The 18,312-nt window shown below is 43.6% G+C and overlaps 1 protein-coding gene across 2 annotated transcripts in view; it reads left to right on the top strand.

Moving 5' to 3' along the window:
* Positions 1-18,312, top strand: part of nhej1 (nonhomologous end-joining factor 1) — a 395,026-nt gene that overhangs the window by 148,810 nt on the left and 227,904 nt on the right. The window contains exon 6 of one of the 2 annotated variants that reach the window (XM_073046191.1): positions 15,228-15,332. The exons of the other annotated variant lie outside the window; for it this stretch is intronic. Coding sequence (XP_072902292.1) covers positions 15,228-15,332 — 105 coding nt within the window. The remainder of the gene's footprint in view (positions 1-15,227; positions 15,333-18,312) is intronic. 2 annotated transcript variants of the gene reach the window in all.

Here is an 18,312-nt window from a genome sequence, read left to right as displayed (position 1 = left end):
GTTCTCCTGAGGGGTTGTCTATTGGTGGGTTTTCAGGAGGCTGTAGAGGCCTATGTGGGATCCACAAAAATGGGTCATTAGGATGGATTCACTCAATGGAGAACACCTGGCTTTGTTTGACGTGGGGAGGCTGATTCACGGGCAGCCACCCCACAGTCCTTGACAGATCGGGGGTCAGGGTCCAGTGGCATGGAGTGCAAGATGACTGTGACCCTTCACTGCCGTTGTGATGTGTCATCATCTTCCACCAACTCCATCGTTGAGGTCTTGATTGGATTGATCTTTGTCCGGAAGCTCATACTTGACCTTACTGCCATAGGTGACCCTACCAGGAGCTAAGCACTAGATGGCTAAACTCCAGACAGCATCACTCTTGGGGTTTCAGGAACTCACTAGCCTTTCCACTGAGACAAGGTGATGATTCCCAGAGAAGATCGATAAGTACACTGTGATGCAAATACACATATGCTTGTGTGCATCTGTGATGACTTTGCATCAATATCTTTGTGCATTTTTAAACTAGCACATATGAACATATATTCATTTTAATTCATTTATGGGATGTGGGCCCCACTGGTGTGACTCATCTACTTCCCTTTCCTAACTGCTCTGGAGAAGGCTGTAAGTGAGCTGTTGTTCTTCGGTGAAGATATGCTTGGAGTGTTCCAATACAGAAGTTCCACACCTTCCGACAAACATATTTTTCTAAGCTTGGATTGCAAGAGATTTAGGAGGGGTATTAGTGCTCTTCCCAGCATGCATCCCTTCCAATATGCAGGAGAAATCCAGTCCAGCATGTTGAGAAAGCAGGGAGTCTGCAGAAGAATTTAGACAGATTAAGAGAATGGGCAAAGAAGTGGCAGATGGAATATAATGTATGGAAGCGTATGGTCAGGCGCTTTGGTAGAAGGAATAAAGGCGAGGACTGTTTTCTAAATGGGGAGAAAATTCAAAAATCAGATGTGTAAAGGGACTTTGGAGTCCTCATGCAGGATTCCCTAAAGGTTAATGTGCAGGATGCGTCAGTGCCAAAGAAGGTATATGCAAGTTGCCATTCACTTCGCGAGGACTAGAATATGAAAGCAAGGGTGTAATGCAGAGGCATTATAAGGCATTAGTCAAACTACACATGGAGCATTGTGAGCAGTCTGAGGCCCCTTATGTATGAAAAGATGTGCTGGCTTTGGAGAGGGTCCAGAGGAGGTTCACGAGTATGATTCCAAGCATTAATGTATGAAGTGCGTTTGATGTCACTGGCCTGTACTGACTAGAGTTTAGAAGAATGAAAGGGGATCTCACTGAATATTGAAAGGCTAAATAGAGTGGATGTAGGAAGGATGTTTCCTATATTGGGGGAGCCTAGGACCAGAGGGCACAGCCTCAGATTAGAAGGATGTCCATTTAGAGATGAGGAGGAATTTCTTTAGCCAGATAGTGGTGAATCTGTGGAATTCATTGCTGCAGGCGATTGTGGAGCCTGAGTCATTGGGTATATTTAAATCAGAGATTGATAGGTTCTTGATTGATTGGGATGTCAAAGTTTTTGGGGAGTAGGCAGGAAAATGGGGTTGAGTAGGATAATAAAACAGCCATGATGGAATGCACAGCAGACTTGATGAGCTGAATGGCCTAATTCTGCTCCTATGTCTAATGGTCTTATGGTCCTAAGCTACTAGATATTGCTACTGACCAAGAAGACTATGTGAGGGAACTGAAGGTGGTGCATACTTCACCCACAATACATCGGTGATGGAAGGAACATTTAGAGTTGTGAAGATTCAAAGATCATAACACATGCACATAGAAACATAACAGTGAAATGTACCATTATGTTTCAGCGCCCAGTAAGCATGCCACAACTTACTAACCCGTAGGTCTTTTGGAGTGTGGGAGGAAACCGGGGCATCTGTAGGAAACCCATATAGACAGACGGAGAAAGTACAAGCTCCTTACAGACAGCCACGGGAATCGAACCCCATTTGCTGGTTGCCCTAGGGGTTCTCAACCTGACATTAATGGTAGGGGTCGATGGCATAAAAAAAGGTTGAGCCCTACTCTAAAGCATTACGCTACCAGATGTTGGCATGGCATGTCATGGATGATGTTGGAGTCATACAGAAAAATTAGTCGCTGGACTGGATTTCTCCTGTATATTGGATCTGAGACACCTGGGCAACATTCCACATTCTTGAATAGATGCACATGTTGAAAGCTGTGGAGGATCAGCTTGGTTAGACTTGTGGTTGGAACTGAAGCACATCTGTACTACAGCCAGGCTGTCTGGTCCCTGACTCTTTGTCCATTGCTCTCAACCATTTGTTTAGATCATCTAAACTGAACAGAACTAGCTGAAGACTGGTTTCTGTGACACTGGGAGAAGTTGAGAAAGATCTGCCCAAATGTGTTTTCAAATATTCCATGTTTTGAGGTTGAGGTTGTTACACTTGGTCATTGCTCCACAGGCTAGCTGTTTAATTGCCCATCACCATTCATGACTAGAACATAGAACATTAAACAGTACAGCACAGTTCAAATTCTTCGATCCATGACCTTGTGCTGATCTTTTAACGTAATCTAACCCCTCCCTTCTATATAGTCCTCCATTTTCAATCATTCATATGCCTATATAAGAGTTTCTTAAATGCCCCTAATATTTTTGCCTCTACCACCAATCCTGGCAGGGCATTCCAAGCGTCAACCATTCTCTATGTAAAAAAACTTACCTCTGACATGCCCTCCCCCCCGTATACTCCAACAATCACCTTTAAATTATGGCTCTTTGTATTAGCCATTTCTGCCCTGGGAGAAGGTTTCTGGTTGCTCACTCTATCGATGCCTCTCTAGTCTATTTATGACCTAGATAAAACTTCATCTGATATGTTGGGGATTTTGCCTCTTCCATTTCTCCTTCAGTCAGGACATGGAGACCTTCTCCCTGTTTACTGTTCATTACTGAATGTTGCATATTTAGCTGTGTATATGTGCATGTGCTCATATATTTCCTCCGGGTGCTCTGCTTTCCTCCATGTACAGGTTAGGGTTAGTGAGTTCTGGGCATTTTGGTTGACACTGGAATATGTGGCTACACTCGTGGGCTGCCCCCAGCATATGCTTGCGTGTATTGGGCTGTTAATGCAAATAGCTCATTTCACTGTAGGTTTCACTGTTCACAGTGATAAATAATCTTGAATCTTGAATTTGAAGGAAAATCAGAAAATGTTGTGAATACTCAGGAGGGCAGCCAGCATCGATGGGGAGGAAACTGAGTGAACACTTTGGGCCAAGTAGTCTTTGTCAGCCCTTCTAAAACGTTCTGTTTTCCAGATTTCCAGCATTTCAGTTCATTTTTCATTTACTGTGTCTATATTTGCCGCTGTCTGTAAGGAGTTTGCACGTTCTCCCCATGACTGCATAGGTTTCCTCCAGTTGCTCCGGATTCCTCCCATACTCCAAAGACATACTGGTTAGTAGGTTAATTGGTCAAATGGTTATAGTTGGGCAGTGCAGGCTCTTTGGGCTGGAAGGGCCTGTTACCATGCTGTAAATAAAATTATGTCTTTATATAATGGTGTGGGCACCTCTGCCCATTTAACTATAGATACAGTGCAACCCAAAATGGCATTTAAATTTAGCTGCTTAATGATGGCTTTGAAGAAGAGTCTGTCATGAACTTGACTGTAATTGTGATATAAATCTTTCATGATTCTTACATGGACCAGCGTGGAAGGTGGATGTTGGCTTTGAGTTTTGTTTAGAGATGGGGGTAAGGATAGGTGATTGAAGGAAAGTACAGAGGGGAGATATCTCTCTCTATCTCACTCTTACTCTTTTTCTATCTCTATATCTCTTGCTCCTAGTCTAGCTTTATCCATATCGACAACTTCTCACTCAAAGTCAGCAAAGCCAAAGAGAAGGAAACCAGAAGTCCATGAGATAGGGGATCGGGCACGGAGAGGCCTGATTCCTTTAAATTCCTTGGGTTTATTATTTCAGAGTATCTGCCCTGGGACCAGCATGTAAGCTCGATTACAAGAAGAAAGCATGGCAGCACCGCTACTTTCTTAGAAGTTTGCACAGATTTGGCATGTCATCTAAAACTTTACAAACTTCTCATGATGCCCAGCAGAGAGTATCCTGATGAGTTGCATCATGACCTGATATGGAAACACCAATGTCCAAATCTGGAAAAGCCTACAAAATGTAGTGAATACAGCCCAAGTCCTTCACCAGAACAGCCCTTCCACCACTGAACACATCTACAAGAAGGGCCGATGCAAGAAAGCAACATCCATCATCAAGGATGCTCTCTTATCACTGATATCATCCGGAAGGAGATACAGCAGCTTTAGGTCTCACAGCACCAGGTTCAAGAACCAGCTCTTGAACCAGCGTGGATAACTTCACTCACCTCATCACTGACTGATTCCACAAACTACAGTCAAACTTTCAAGGACTCTACAACTCACGTTCTCAGTATCTATCTACCTGTTTATTTATTCATGTGTTTATATATCTATCTTTTTTTTTAGATTTAACTCAGCTTGTTTTTCACACCTGGTGTGTAGTTTTTCTTTGATTCTAGTGTATCGCATTATTCTGCTATGAATGCCTGCAATAAATTCAGTCTCAGGGCAGTATATGGTGTTGTGTACATGTTTTGATAATAAATTACTCTGACATCTCTCTCTCTCTCTCTCTCTCTCTCTCTCCCTCCCTCCCTCTCTCTCTCTCCCCTCTCTCTCTCTCCCTCTCTCTCCCTCCCTCCTCTCTCTCTCTCTCTCTCTCTCTCTCTCCTCTCTCTCTCTCTCTCTCCTCTCTCCTCTCTCTCTCTCTCTCTCTCTCTCCTCTCTCTCCTCTCTCTCTCTCTCGTGCTCCTCAAGGAATTCTCCTATCCTCCAGGTGTTGCCTTTTTGACCATAAAATACACAGGTATCAACCATGATCTGATCTAATTCCTGACACGTACTCAGAGAACAGATGCTGGAATCTGGAGCATCAAAGAATTTGATGCAGAGACCCAAGTGAGTGAATCACTATCTGACGCAGGGTTCTGACCCAAAGCGTTGGCAATTCCTTCTACTCTCCCACCCCTACCCCCATGCAGATGCTGCTCGATCTGCTGAGTTCTACCAGCAGATTGTTTGTTGCCCAGCTCTGGTGCCACTAGAGGGAGCACAAGTTGAAGTTTTCCTTCTCCCCAAACCTCCTGAAGATGGTGGTCGCCAACCTTCAGATTACAAATCTGGAAAGGGATTGGCCAGAGCTTTCTCCTGTACGCAGACTGGAGCCGCAGGGTTTATGAATCAGAGAATTATATTCACCAAAGAATGCCAGGAATTAAAATACGGAACACTGGAAATATTCTACAGGTCAGGCTGTAACTGTGGAGATGAAAAACACAGTTAACCTTTCAATGATCTTTCATCAGAACTCAAAAAATGAGTAATTAAGTAAATTCTCTGCCCAAAATGTCGGCTGTTTATTCACCTCAGTAGATGCTGCCCGACTTGCTGAGTTTCTCCAGTATTTTGTGTGTATTTTTCTGGATTTCCAGCATCTACAGAATCTGTTGAGTTTTTAAACAAGTGTATTGTAGGTTGCAGAGAGTTTTGGTTTATCATTGTTGTCACATACCAAGATACAGTGATGAGCTTGTCTTGCATGCCATCCATACGGAACAATACATTCCAACAGTGCATTGGGACCATAAGACATAGGAGCAGAATTAGGCCATTCAGCCCATCGAGCTTGCTCCACCATTCCATCATGACTGATTAATTATCCCACAGCCCCATTCTCCTGCCTTTTCCCATAACCTTTGATGTACTGACTAATCAGAAACCTATCAACCTCCTCTTTTAAATATACCCAGTGACTTAGCCTCTACAATCATCTGTAGCAATGAATTCCACAGATTCACTATCATTTGGCTAAAGCAATTCCTCCTTATCTGTATTTTAAATGGATGTCCCTCTATTCTGAGGCTGTGCCCTCTGATTCTAGATTCCCCCACTTTTGGAAACAGCATCTGCACCTCCACCCTATCTCAGCCTTTCAATATTGGATAGATTTGAATGAGGATCCCCCCACTTCCATTCTTCCAAACTCCAGTGAGTACAGGCCCAGAGCCATCAAGTGTTCCTCTAATGTTAACCCTTTCATTCCCCGGATCAATCTTGTGAACTTCCTTTGAAGCTTCTCCAATGCCAGCACATTCTTTCTTAGATAAGGGGCTGAGACCTGCTCACAACAGACAGACAGACATACTTTATTGATCCTGAGGGAAATTGGGTTTCGTTACAGTCGCACCAACCAAGAATAGTGTAGAAATATAGCAATATAAAACCATAAATAATTAAATAATAAAACGTTAATTATGCCAAGTGGAATTAAGTCCAGGACCAGCCTATTGGCTCAGGGTGTCTGACACTCCGAAGGAGGAGCTGTAAATTTTGATGGCCACAGGCAGGAATGACTTCCTATGATGCTCAGTGTTGCATCTCGGTGGAATGAGTCTCTGGTTGAATGTACTCCTGTGCCTAACCAGTACATTATGGAGTGGATGGGAGACATTGTCCAAGATGGCATGCAACTTGGACAGCATCCTCTTTTCAGACACCACTGTCAGAGAGTCCAGTTCCACCCCCACAACATCACTGGCCTTACGAATGAGTTTTTGTGATCTAACCGATGCTTTATAAAGCCTCAGTATCACATTCTTGTTTTATATTCTATTATTTTTAAAATGAATGTTAACATAACATTTGCCTTTCTTATCACTGACTCAACCTGTAAGTTAACCCTTATGAATCCTGCATGAGAATTCCTGAATCCCATTGCACCTCTGATTTCTGAATTTGCTCCATTTATAAAAGAGTCTATGCTTTTCATCCTTCTACCGAAGTGCATGACCATACACTTGCCTGCACTGCGTTCCATCTGACATTTCTTTGTCCATTCTCCCAATCTGTCTAAGTCCTTCTGCAGACTCCCTGCTTCCTCGCCACTACCTTCCCCTCCACCTATCTTTGTCTTGTCTGCATATTTGGCCACAAAGTCATCCATTCTTTCATTTCTGTAAAATGCTGAAAATATTCTACAGGTTAGGCTGTATCCGTGGAGAAAGAAATAGAATTAACTTTTTAATGATCTTTCATCAGACTGAGCAAACTAGTGCATTGTACGTTGTGGAGAACTTTGATTTATTAGTATTTGGTTTAATTTGTTATTATTATCACATGTACCAAGTTGCAGTGAAAAGCTTGTCCATACTGATCAAGTCATTGCAATAGTGCATTGAGATTGTAGGAGGTGAAACAGCAACAGAGTGCATGATAAAGTGTTACAGTTAGAGAGAAAATGCAAGTAGACAGTAAGGTTCAAGGTGACAAATCAAAGGAAATAATATTTTTATTTATTTTCTTTAATTTAGAGATACAGTGCAGAACAGACTCTTCCGGCCTCGTGGCCAAGCAACCCACCTACTTAACCCCAGCTTAATCACAGGACAATTTACAATGACCAATAAACCTACTAAGTAGTACCTTTTGAATAGCAGGAGGAAACTGGAGCTCCCAGGGAACATGCAGACTCCTTACTGATGGTGTCGGAATTCAACTCTGCATCTGGAATGCCCCAAGCCGTAAGAGAAGCACTTTAACTGCTGTGGTGCCCCAAGTTCATAATGACCAGGAATAGAATCCAGGGCCTCATACTTACAAAGCATGTGTTTATCCATTCAACTACATCCCCATAAAGTGTTACAGTTACAGAGAAAGTACAGGCAGACAGTAAGGTCCAAGGTGAGAAGAAGGAATGAGAAATTAAAGGAAATGTTGATGATTGAATGAAGACCAAGATCACTTGAATGACACATTTATTGTTATCACATATAGTCAGTGGCCACTGTGCCTAATAAAGTGGCTACTGAATGTATGTTCATGGTCTTCTGCTGCTGTAACCCATCCACTTCAATGTTTGACTTGTTGTGCGTTCAGAGATACTCTTCTGCATACCACTGTTATAACACATGGTTGTTTAAATTACTGTCACCATCATCAGCTTGAAACAGTCCGGTCATTATCCTCTGATGTCTCTCATTAATGAGGCATTTTCACCCACAAAATTGCCGCTCACTAGATTTTTTTTTCTGTTTTTCACACCATTCTCTGTAAACGCTAGAGATTGTAGTCACTGTGTGTATCTGACAGACCACTTGAGGTCCCCTATGAAGTCATAGAGTTATACAGGGTCTTCGACCAAACTTGTCCACACTGACCACAACGTCTATATTAGTTAGTCCCATTCGTCTGCATTACATCCATATCCCTCTAAACGTTTCCTATGTAGTACCTTTTCAAATCTCTTTTAAATATTGTAATTGCACCTGCCTCAACTAATTTCTCTGTCAGCTCATTCCATATACCACCACTCTGTGTGAAAAACCCTCTTGGGTCTTTCCCTTCTCATCTTAAATCTATGCCCTCTAGATTTAGACTCCCTTGCCCTGGGAAAAAGATGATGACTATTCACCTTGTTACCTTTCATACTGTTATATAGCTGTGTAAGGTCACTCCTTAAGTCAAGTCAACTTTTATTGTCATTTCGACCATAACTGCTGATACGGTGCATAGTAAAAATGAGACAATGTTTTTTAGGACCTTGGTTTACATGACACAGTACAAAAAACTAGACTGAGCTATGTAATTAAAAAAAACACAGAGAAAGCTATACTAGACTACAGACCTACACTGGACTGCATAAAGTGCACAAAAACAGTACCGGCATTACAATAAATAATAAACAGGACAGTAGGGCAAGGTGTCAGTCCAGGCTTCGGGTATTGAGGAGTCTGATAGCTTGGGGGAAGAAACTGTTACATAGTCTGGTCGTGAGAGCCCGAATGCTTCGGAGCCTTTTCCCAGACGGCAGGAGGGAGAAGAGATTGTATGGGGGGTGCATGGGGTCCTTCATAATGCTGTTTCCTTTGCGGATGCAGCGTGTAGTGTAAATGTTCGTGATGGCGGGAAGAGAGACCCTGATGATCTTCTCAGCTGACCTCACTATCCGCTGCAGGGTCTTGCAATCCGAGGTGGTGCAATTTCCGAACCAGGCAGTGATGCAGTTGCTCAGGATGCTCTCAATACAACCCCTGTAGAATGTGATGAGGATTGGGGGGTGGGAAATGGACTTTCCTTAGCCTTCGCAAAAAGTAGAGACGCTGCTGGGCTTTCTTTGCTATGGAGCTGGTGTTGAGGGACTAGGTGAGATTCTTCGTCAGGTGAACACCAAGAAATTTGGTGCTCTTTACAATGTCTGCCGAGGAGCCGTCGATGTTCAGCGGGGAGTGGTCACTCTGTGCCCTCCTGAAGTCAACAACCATCTCTTTTGTTTTGTTCTCATTAAGAGACAGGTTGTTGGCTCTGCACCAATCCGTTAGCTGCTGCACCTCCTCTCTGTAAGCTGACTCGTCGTTCTTGCTGATGAGACCCACCACTGTGGTGTCATCGGCGAACTTGATGATATGGTTCGAGCTGTGTGTTGCAGCACAGTTGTGGGTCAGCAGAGTGAACAGCAGTGGACTGAGCACGCAACCCTGGGGAGCCCCCGTGCTCAGTGTGATAGTGTTGGAGATGCTGCTCCCGATCCCGACTGACTGAGGTCTCCCAGTCAGGAAGTCTAGGATCCAGTTGCAGAGGGAGGTGTTCAGGCCCAGTAGGCTCAGCTTTCCAATCAGGTGCTGAGGAATGATTGTGTTGAATGCTGAACTAAAGTCTATGAACAGCATCCGAACGTATGTGTCTTTTTTGTCCAGGTGGGTTAGGGCCAGGTGGAGGGTGGTGGCAATGGCATCATCTGTTGAGCGGTTGGGCCGGTACGCAAACTGCAGGGGGTCCAGTGAGGGGGGCAGCAGGGTCTTGATATGCCTCATGATGAGCCTCTCGAAACACTTCATGATGTTGGATGTAAGTGCAACCGGATGATAGTCATTTAGGCAGGACACTGAAGACTTCTTTGGCACGAGGACAATGGTGGCGGCCTTGAAGCACGTTGGAATGATGGTGCTGCTCAGGGAGATGTTGAAGATGTCAGTGAGAACATCTGCTAGCTGGTCTGCACATCCTCTGAGCACTCTACCAGGGATGTTGTCTGGTCCAGCAGCCTTCCGTGGGTTGACCCTGCACAGGTTTCTTCTCACGTCGGCCACGGAGAGACACAGCACCTGGTCATTTGTAGGAGGGGTGGACTTCCTCGCCACCACGTCATTTTCCACCTCAAACCGGGAGTAGAAGTTATTCAGCGCATTTGGGAGGGAGGCATCACCTGCACAGTCAGGTGATGTTGTCTTGTAATTGGTGATGTCCTGGATGCCCTTCTACATGTGCTGCGTGTCGCCGCTGTCCTGGAAGTAACTGTGGATTAGCTGGGCATGTGCACGCTTTGCCCCTCTGATGGCTCGGGACAGTTTGGCCCTTGCTGTTGTTAAAGCTGCCTTGTCGCCTGCTCTGAAGGCGGAGTCGCGGGACCTCAGCAGCGCACGCACCTCTGCAGTCATCCATGGCTTCTGGTTGGCACGTATAGTGATGGTCTTGGACAGAGTAACATCATCAATGCACTTGCTGATGTAGCTGATCACTGATGCTTGGTAGAGTCGCCATCGGTTGCAGCCTCCCTGAACGTGTGCCAGTCAGTGTGCTCAAAGCAGTCTTGAAGAGCAGAGATGGCTCCTGCTGGCCTCATATCTCAGCCTATCCATCTTTTCCTTATAACTCCGACCCGCCAGTCCAAGTGACATCTCTGTGAATCTTCCACACCTTTTCAACAGACTCAGATAACCATTCTTTCATGTTAATGCACAACCTCATAGTCCTGATTTACGGTGACCCACCCATAGCGTTAGCGTAGAGTTTCTTCCTCAACAGATGCTATCTGGTCTATAAAACCATAAGCATAGGAGTGGAATTGGGCCAGATGACCCATCAAGTCTGCAATCATCATGGCTGGTTTATTATCCCTCACAACCCCATTCTCCTGTCTTAACCCCAAAACCTTTGATTCCCTTACTAATCAAGAACCTGTCAACATCCACTTTCAATATACCCACTGACTTGGCCTTCTGAGCTATCTGTAGCAATGCATTCCCCAAATGCACCACCAACTGGCTAAAAAAAGTTTCTCTTCATCTCTGTTCGAAAGGGTTGACTTTGTGTTCTGAGGCTGTTCCCTCTGATTGAAGACTCCCCCACTATAAGAAACATCTGTTATATCTATGGCCACGGCCTCCTCTTGTGCCATGATGAAGTCACCCTCAGGGTGGTAGAGCAGTACTTTACATTCCATTTGGGTAGCCTGCAACCTGAAGGCATCAATATTGATTTCTCCTTACAGTGAATATATTCCCCTGCCCCTGTTCTATTCCTCACTCTGACCTGTTACCTCTTCTCACCTGCCTATTACTTCCCCTCGTGTCTTCTCCTCCTTCCCTTTCTCTTATAGTCCACTCTCCTGTCCTATCAGATTCCTTCTTCTCCAGCTCTTGACCTTTCCTACCCACCTGGCTTTACCCATCACCTTCCAACTAGCTTCCTTCTCCTCCCTCCACCTTTCTATTCTGCCATCTTCCCCCTTCCTGCTCAGTTCTGAAGAAGGGTCCCAGACCAAAATGTTGACTCTATCCATTTCCATAGATGCTGAGTTCTGCCTCCATTTTGAGTGTGTTGCTTTGGATTTCCAGCATCTGCAGACTTTCTCATGTTTATGATCTGTTACATATGTTTTTTTAATATATTTTTGATTATTAGTTACTCTTGTTTTCAGCAGGTCACTGTCCCATTATTGTTTTTAATAATAACAAAAAATGCTGAAAACACTCAGCAAGTCAGATAGCTTCTACGGAAGGAGAAACAGAGTTAGCATTCTACACCTGAGACCATTTATGAGAATGTTTCATAAAAGGTCTGTTAACTATGTTTTGCTATAAACAGATTCTACCATGCCCAATCTGAATGGCCCATGAACCCATTAATACGACCTCACTCTTTCTTCTGTGCACTATTTATCTATCTGTCTACATGTATAGTTTTGTATAATTTGTTTTTTTTTTGTGAGTCAAAGTTAAATTTATTGCCATATGTTCAGGTGCAATGAAAGACTTGTAGCAGATTCACAGACTCCTAGCATCAGGTAAGCTGCATTTTCAAGAAATTAGCTAATTAAATTAGTTTAAAAAAAACAAAGTCCAATTTAATGCAAAGTGACCAGAGTCACTTAATGCATAGTGTTGCAAAACTGTCGTGATTACTGTTTCGTTGGTTAGCTCAAGAACCAAATAATTAAATGGAAGTAGTTGTTCTTGAGCCTGCTGGTGTGGAACATCAAGCTTCTGTCCCTCCAGCCCGATGGGAGATGCAAGAAGATAGCACAACCCAGATGGTGGGGATCTTTGATGATGGATGTTGTCTTGTCATGGTAGTGCTTCCTGTAGATACTACCGATGATGGGGAGGGATATGTCTGTTATTGTTGGGCTGAATCCACACCCTCTGTAGCTTCATATATCCTGCATTGCTCCTGTGTCATGTATCTGGTGCTCAGTGCCTGTAATGCTGCTCATTGCACCTGTGCATACATGTACTTGTGCATATGTCAATAAACTCAAAGTTCGGCTTTGACTTTTTCCCATTGTACCTGACCCAGCTCTTTGAAAGTAAACCCCGAATAATTCCACTCCTCCTGCTCTTTCCCCAGAGCTCTGAAAACTCAAACATTTATCCATTTCCTATTTCAGAAGTTCACACTGAATGTGAATACATCACCCTTTCACTTGCAGAATGCAACTACTCACTGTGTGGAAATAAAAATTCTTTATGTTCGTTTGGCAATCACCTTAAATCGCAATTCCCTGGTTGTGTGTTGCGCCTTTGATAGAAGCTTCTCCTTATTTACTTGGTTAAAAACTCTCAAAATTGAATCAATTAAATCTCCTGGTAATATTCTAAGATGAGTTTTTTTAAATAAGTTTAGCTTTATTTGTTAGTTGCACATACAGTGAAATATGTTGTTTGTGTCAATGGCCAAGAAGGTCTGAGGATGTGCTGGGGGCAGCCCACAAGTGTTACTTCTGGCGCCAAACATCGCATGCCCACTACTTGTGTTTTAGAAATTCCTGATCTTCTGGGATTTTCATGCATAACAATCTCTAGAGTTTACAGAGAATAAGGCGAAAACCAAAAAACATGCAGTACACAGCAGTTTTGTGGGTGAACACGCCTTGCTAATCAGAGAGGTCGGAGGAGAATGGTTAGACGAGTTCAGGCTGACAGGAAGGTGACAGTAAAACAAATAACCATGCATTACAACAGTGGAGTGCAGAAAAGCATCTGTGAACCCACAGCATGTCGAACATTGAAGTGGATGGACTACAGCAGGAGAAGACCACAAAGCTAAATTCAGTGCCTTATCATGACAGTAGAGGATCCATGGATAGACATATTAGAATGGGAATGGGAAATGGAATTGAAATGGGTGGCCACATGGAGAACCCGCTTTTTCTGGCGGATGGAGCATGGGTACTCAGCGAAGTGGTCTCCCAATCTCCGTCGGGTCTCGCCGATATACAGGGGGATATATATGAGGCCACACTCAGGTTGGAGGAACAACATCTTATATTCCGTCTTGATAGCCTCCAATCTGATGGCAAGAACATTGATTTCTCGAACTTATGGTAATGGCACCCCCCCACTTCACCATCTCCCATCCCCTCCCTTTTCCCTCTCTCACCTTGTCTCCTCGCTTGCCCATCACCACCCTCTGGTGCTCTCCCCCCCTCCTTTTCTTTCTTCCATGGCCTTCTGTCTTCTATTAGATTCCCCCTTCTCCAGTTCTGCATCTCTTTCACAAATCAACTTCCTAGCTCTTTACTTCACCCCTCCCCCTCCTAGTTTCACCTATCACCTGGTGTTTCTGCATCCCCTCCCCCACCTTTACTCTACTCATCTTTCTTTTCTCCGGTCCTGCTGAAGGGTCTGGGCCCAAAACATTGACTGTACTCTTTTCCATAGGTGTGACCTGGCCTGCTGAGTCTCTCCTGCATTTTGTGTGTGTTGCTTGGATTTCCAACATCTGTAGAATTTCTCTGGTTTGAAAGTGGCCACTGTTTGTATGTTATTGAAAATAAACCTGATTCCACGTTGCTGGTTTTTTCATCTTGTGTTACATTTGCAGCAGTGTAGTTGGTGTCCATTGTTCATTGACTTTCCTGGACACTGACTGATTCTCTTGACTTACCATGGAAAGACTGAACATCATGGCACAAGCTGTTAGAAATGTGAGGGTGCCTGGACCTTGCTCTCTGTCCTTACCAACTTCCAAACTGAAATACCCAACACACTTACTTACAGCTTCACTGTTGTCCCACAGCTCCTGTGACCAGGGTTTAAACTTAATTACTTGTGCTGTCAAAGTCAAGATTATTGTCAAATGCAGATGTACGTGTATATACAGGTATAATGAAAAAGTTACTTGCAGTGATATCACTGATACAGAACAGATCAACTGCATTCATACAAAAAAAATCAAACCACTTTTACAAGAAAGAAAACTTTTAACTCAAAATGATTGAGGAACGATTTGCTAGAGGAAGTGATTGGGGTGAGTACAATAGTATAATTTAAGAAGCACATAGACGGGAGGGGCTTGGAAGCATATGGACTGAACATAGGCAGTTGGGACTAGTTAAGTGGGTACTGTGCTCGACATGGACTTGCAGGGCTGAAGGGAATGTATCTGTGCAGCATAAATCTATCACACTTAGAAACTACCCATTTTACTGTTTAGTGAAAAGTGATCAAAGTGGTCCGTGTTTTTAAGCTGTGGGGAGAGGAGCGACGCAGTAGCATGACAGTTAGTGCAAGGCTTTATAGTGCTTGCGATTATCGATTAGGGTTCAATTCCCACTGCTACCTATAAGGAGTTTGTACATTCTCCTTGTGAGCTCTCCCCCACGTGGGTTTCCTCCAGGTGATCTGGTTTCCTCCCACATTCTAAATTCATACAGGTTAGGGTTAGGGTTAGTGAGTTGTGGGCATGCTGTGGTTGTCCCACCCCCAGCACGTCCTCGGATTTTGTTGGTCATTGTTCAAATGATGCATTTCATGGTATGTTTCCATGTACATGTGACAAATAAAGCTAATCTAGCCTTTATCTTTTTATCTCTTCTTATCTTTTAAGTTAGGCCTCCAAGACTGGCTGGAGGATGACCACTTTACTGCTGGTGTAACAGTCTGGTATCATAAGCAAGGTCTAGTACAGCCAGACGGCACAGAACAGAAAAAGGTTTGATTCCAATTGCTTCTCAGTTTTTAAGTGGAAAGGAAAGTATTGGGGAATTCCAACAACCCTAGGCTTTTAATTATTCAACAGACTTCTTAAAAATGGTTAAAATAATTGCTTGGCCTCGAAGTTACCGGGCAGCGTGCCAGGAGATGTGATAGACCTCAAGGATGCCCACTTCCACGTGGGGTTGGCCCACGGCACAGGAAGTCATTTAGGTTTTTCCAAGCACAAGACATTCTCTTTTGGCCTTCCTTCTTTAGCCAGGTTTCTTTCTGTGGTTGCACCCAAGGCTACAGGACATGTATATTCTCACTTTATGTAGATGGTAACCTCACTGAAACAATTTTTCAGGGTCTCCCAAGGACAACAACTCTAGTGCAGTAGGTTTCTTGTTAACTCCGAGAAATTTCAGCACTGATGCAAGTTTTAATGATGCCTGTTATTTTTGGACACCGTTGGAACTTCTGCTCCTTCAAATGGACTATTTTCCCTCTGAAGCACAGAATTCCTTCTCAAGAAGAACTTTGAACTGAGCATCATTGAGCAGATTTTCTGTGAGTTTGAGAGTCCAGGCTAGAGAGTGGATGTTGGAGGCAGCCTGTCCTGGGGTTGGAGGCCTTTGTGTGCGAGAGAGTGGGATGGTGGGGAAGGGGCTTGTTTTACTGTTGTTGTTGCTGTGATGAACATCGTGGGCATGCTATGTTTATGCCGGAACCTGTGGTGACACTGCGTGGGCTGCTGCCAGCACATCCTTGGGTGTGTTAGTTGTTAATGCAAAAGGTGCATTTCACTGTATGTCACAATGTACATGTGATAAATAAATCTGAATCAGTACCTCCTCACCTATTTCCTTAGTGGCAATGAATTTAAATCTCTCCAAATTATCTCTGGAATTAAGAATTTTCTCCAACTTGCTGTGCACTGTCTCAGTGAGAACAGGGTTTGATTAGGTGGGCTCTGAAATTAGTGGTTATACCATGTTTTTATAATCAACCTGTTTGTGGGTGACCTTGTCAGATCATTATTTATTGTGCATCCCCAGCAATACTCAAGAAAGAATGAGCTGGCATTGGAGAGGGTTCAGAGGAATTTCATGAGAATGATCCCGGCAATGAAAGCATTAACATACAAGGAGCATTTGATGGCTCTGGGCCTGTACTCGCTGGAGCTTAGAAGAATGAGGGAGAATCTCATTGAAACCTATTGAATGTTGAAAGTCCTGGATAAAGTGGACGTGCAAAGGATGCTTCTGATAGTAGGGAGTTTAGGACCAGAGGGCACAGCCTCAGGATAGAAGGACCTCCCTTTAGAACAGAAGTTTGGAGGAATTTCTATAGGTGTTGAATCTGTAAAGTTCTGTGGAGGCCAAGTCATTGGGTATATTCAAAATGGTGGTTGATTGGCTCTTGATTAGTAAGGGCATGAAAGGTTTTGGGAGAAGGCAGAAGAATGGGATCTAGAATGGCGGAGCAGACTCGATAGGCTAAATATCTTAATTCTGCTCCTGTGGTCACGGCACAAAGAGTCAAACATTTAGGACTTTTAGTTTCAACTTCAATGTTTGGTCTCTTATACACCTCAGTTACTTTCAGTGAAAGTTAAGCATTTGGCTGTTTAATCCTGGATGTTGAATTTTGTCTTTAATCTTCTTAACTGATCTAAGATGCTCCGTAGGTCTTAAACTTTTTGACCAGGCATTAGTCACTATCCCAACATCATCTTGTAACTCGGTCTCAAATTTTCTTATATAGCCAGTCATGTGAAGGAGCAAAGAATAATGTGCTCCATCAGAGTCATAGAACACTACAGCACAGAAGCAGGCCTTTCAGCCCATCTTGTCTGTACTAAACTATTAACCTGCCTGTCGACCTACACTGGGACCAAACCCGCCACCTACCTCCCATCCATGTACCTATCAAAATTTCCCTTAAATGTTGCAACTGCATCCACCACTTACGCTGGCAGCTTGTTGCACACTTTCCCAACCCTCTGAATGAAGAAGTTCCCCTTTAATATTTCACCTTTCACCCTTAACATATGACCTCTAATTCTAGATTCAACCAATCTCAGTAGCAAAAAACCTGCTAGCATTAACCCTGCCTATATTCCTTATAATTTTGTATATCTCCGTCAAATCTCCCATCATACTCCGGTGCACAGGGAATATAGTACTAACCTGTTCATCCTTTCCGTATAACTCAGATCCTCTGATCCCCGCATATTTCTTGTAAGTATTCTCTGTATTCTTTCAAACTTATCAATATCTTTCCTGTAGGTGATTTCTCTTGTACCAGTGTTTACTGGAGTGGCGTAGATCACATTCAGTGACTGGTTCTTGTTTCTGGTGTCAGTTGATGAAACAATTGCTTTTTCATGGCCATGTTCCTCTCCCAATCCTCAAGACTTTCTTTTGTCTATTTTATGAATGGCCCTGGTATTACAGTGCATTACAATTTAACCACTCTGGTACCAATTACAGATTAACTTCTAATATTGCTGCACTATGTGAGCAGTTTAAAGTTTCTAATCTAAGAAAGGATGTGCTCGCATTGGAGAGTGTCCTGAGGAGGTTCACAAGAATGATTCTGGGAAAGAAAGAGTTAATGTATGAAGAACATTAGATGGTTCTAGGCTGCACTCACTGGAGTTAAGAAGGATGAGAGGGGATCTCATTGAAACCTATTGAATATTTAAAGGCCTAGATGGAGTAGATGTGGAGCGGATGTTTCCTGTAGTGGAAGAGTCTAGGACCAGAGGGTACAGCCTCAGAACAAAGAAGCATCCATTTAGAACAAAGATGAGGAGGAATTTCTTTAGCCAGAGGGTGGTGAACCTCTGGAATTCATTACCTCGGATGGCTGTGGAAGCCAAGTCATTGGCTATATTTGAAGTGGAGGTTGATTGGTTCTTGATTTGTCAGGGCATCAAAGCTTAAGGGCAGAAGGCAAGAGAATGGGTTTGAGAGAGATAATAAATCAGC

Source organism: Hemitrygon akajei, chromosome 5 (assembly GCF_048418815.1).
Source record: "Hemitrygon akajei chromosome 5, sHemAka1.3, whole genome shotgun sequence".
In the NCBI taxonomy this organism is placed as follows: domain Eukaryota; kingdom Metazoa; phylum Chordata; class Chondrichthyes; order Myliobatiformes; family Dasyatidae; genus Hemitrygon; species Hemitrygon akajei.
This window is presented reverse-complemented; position numbering and strand designations above follow the sequence as displayed.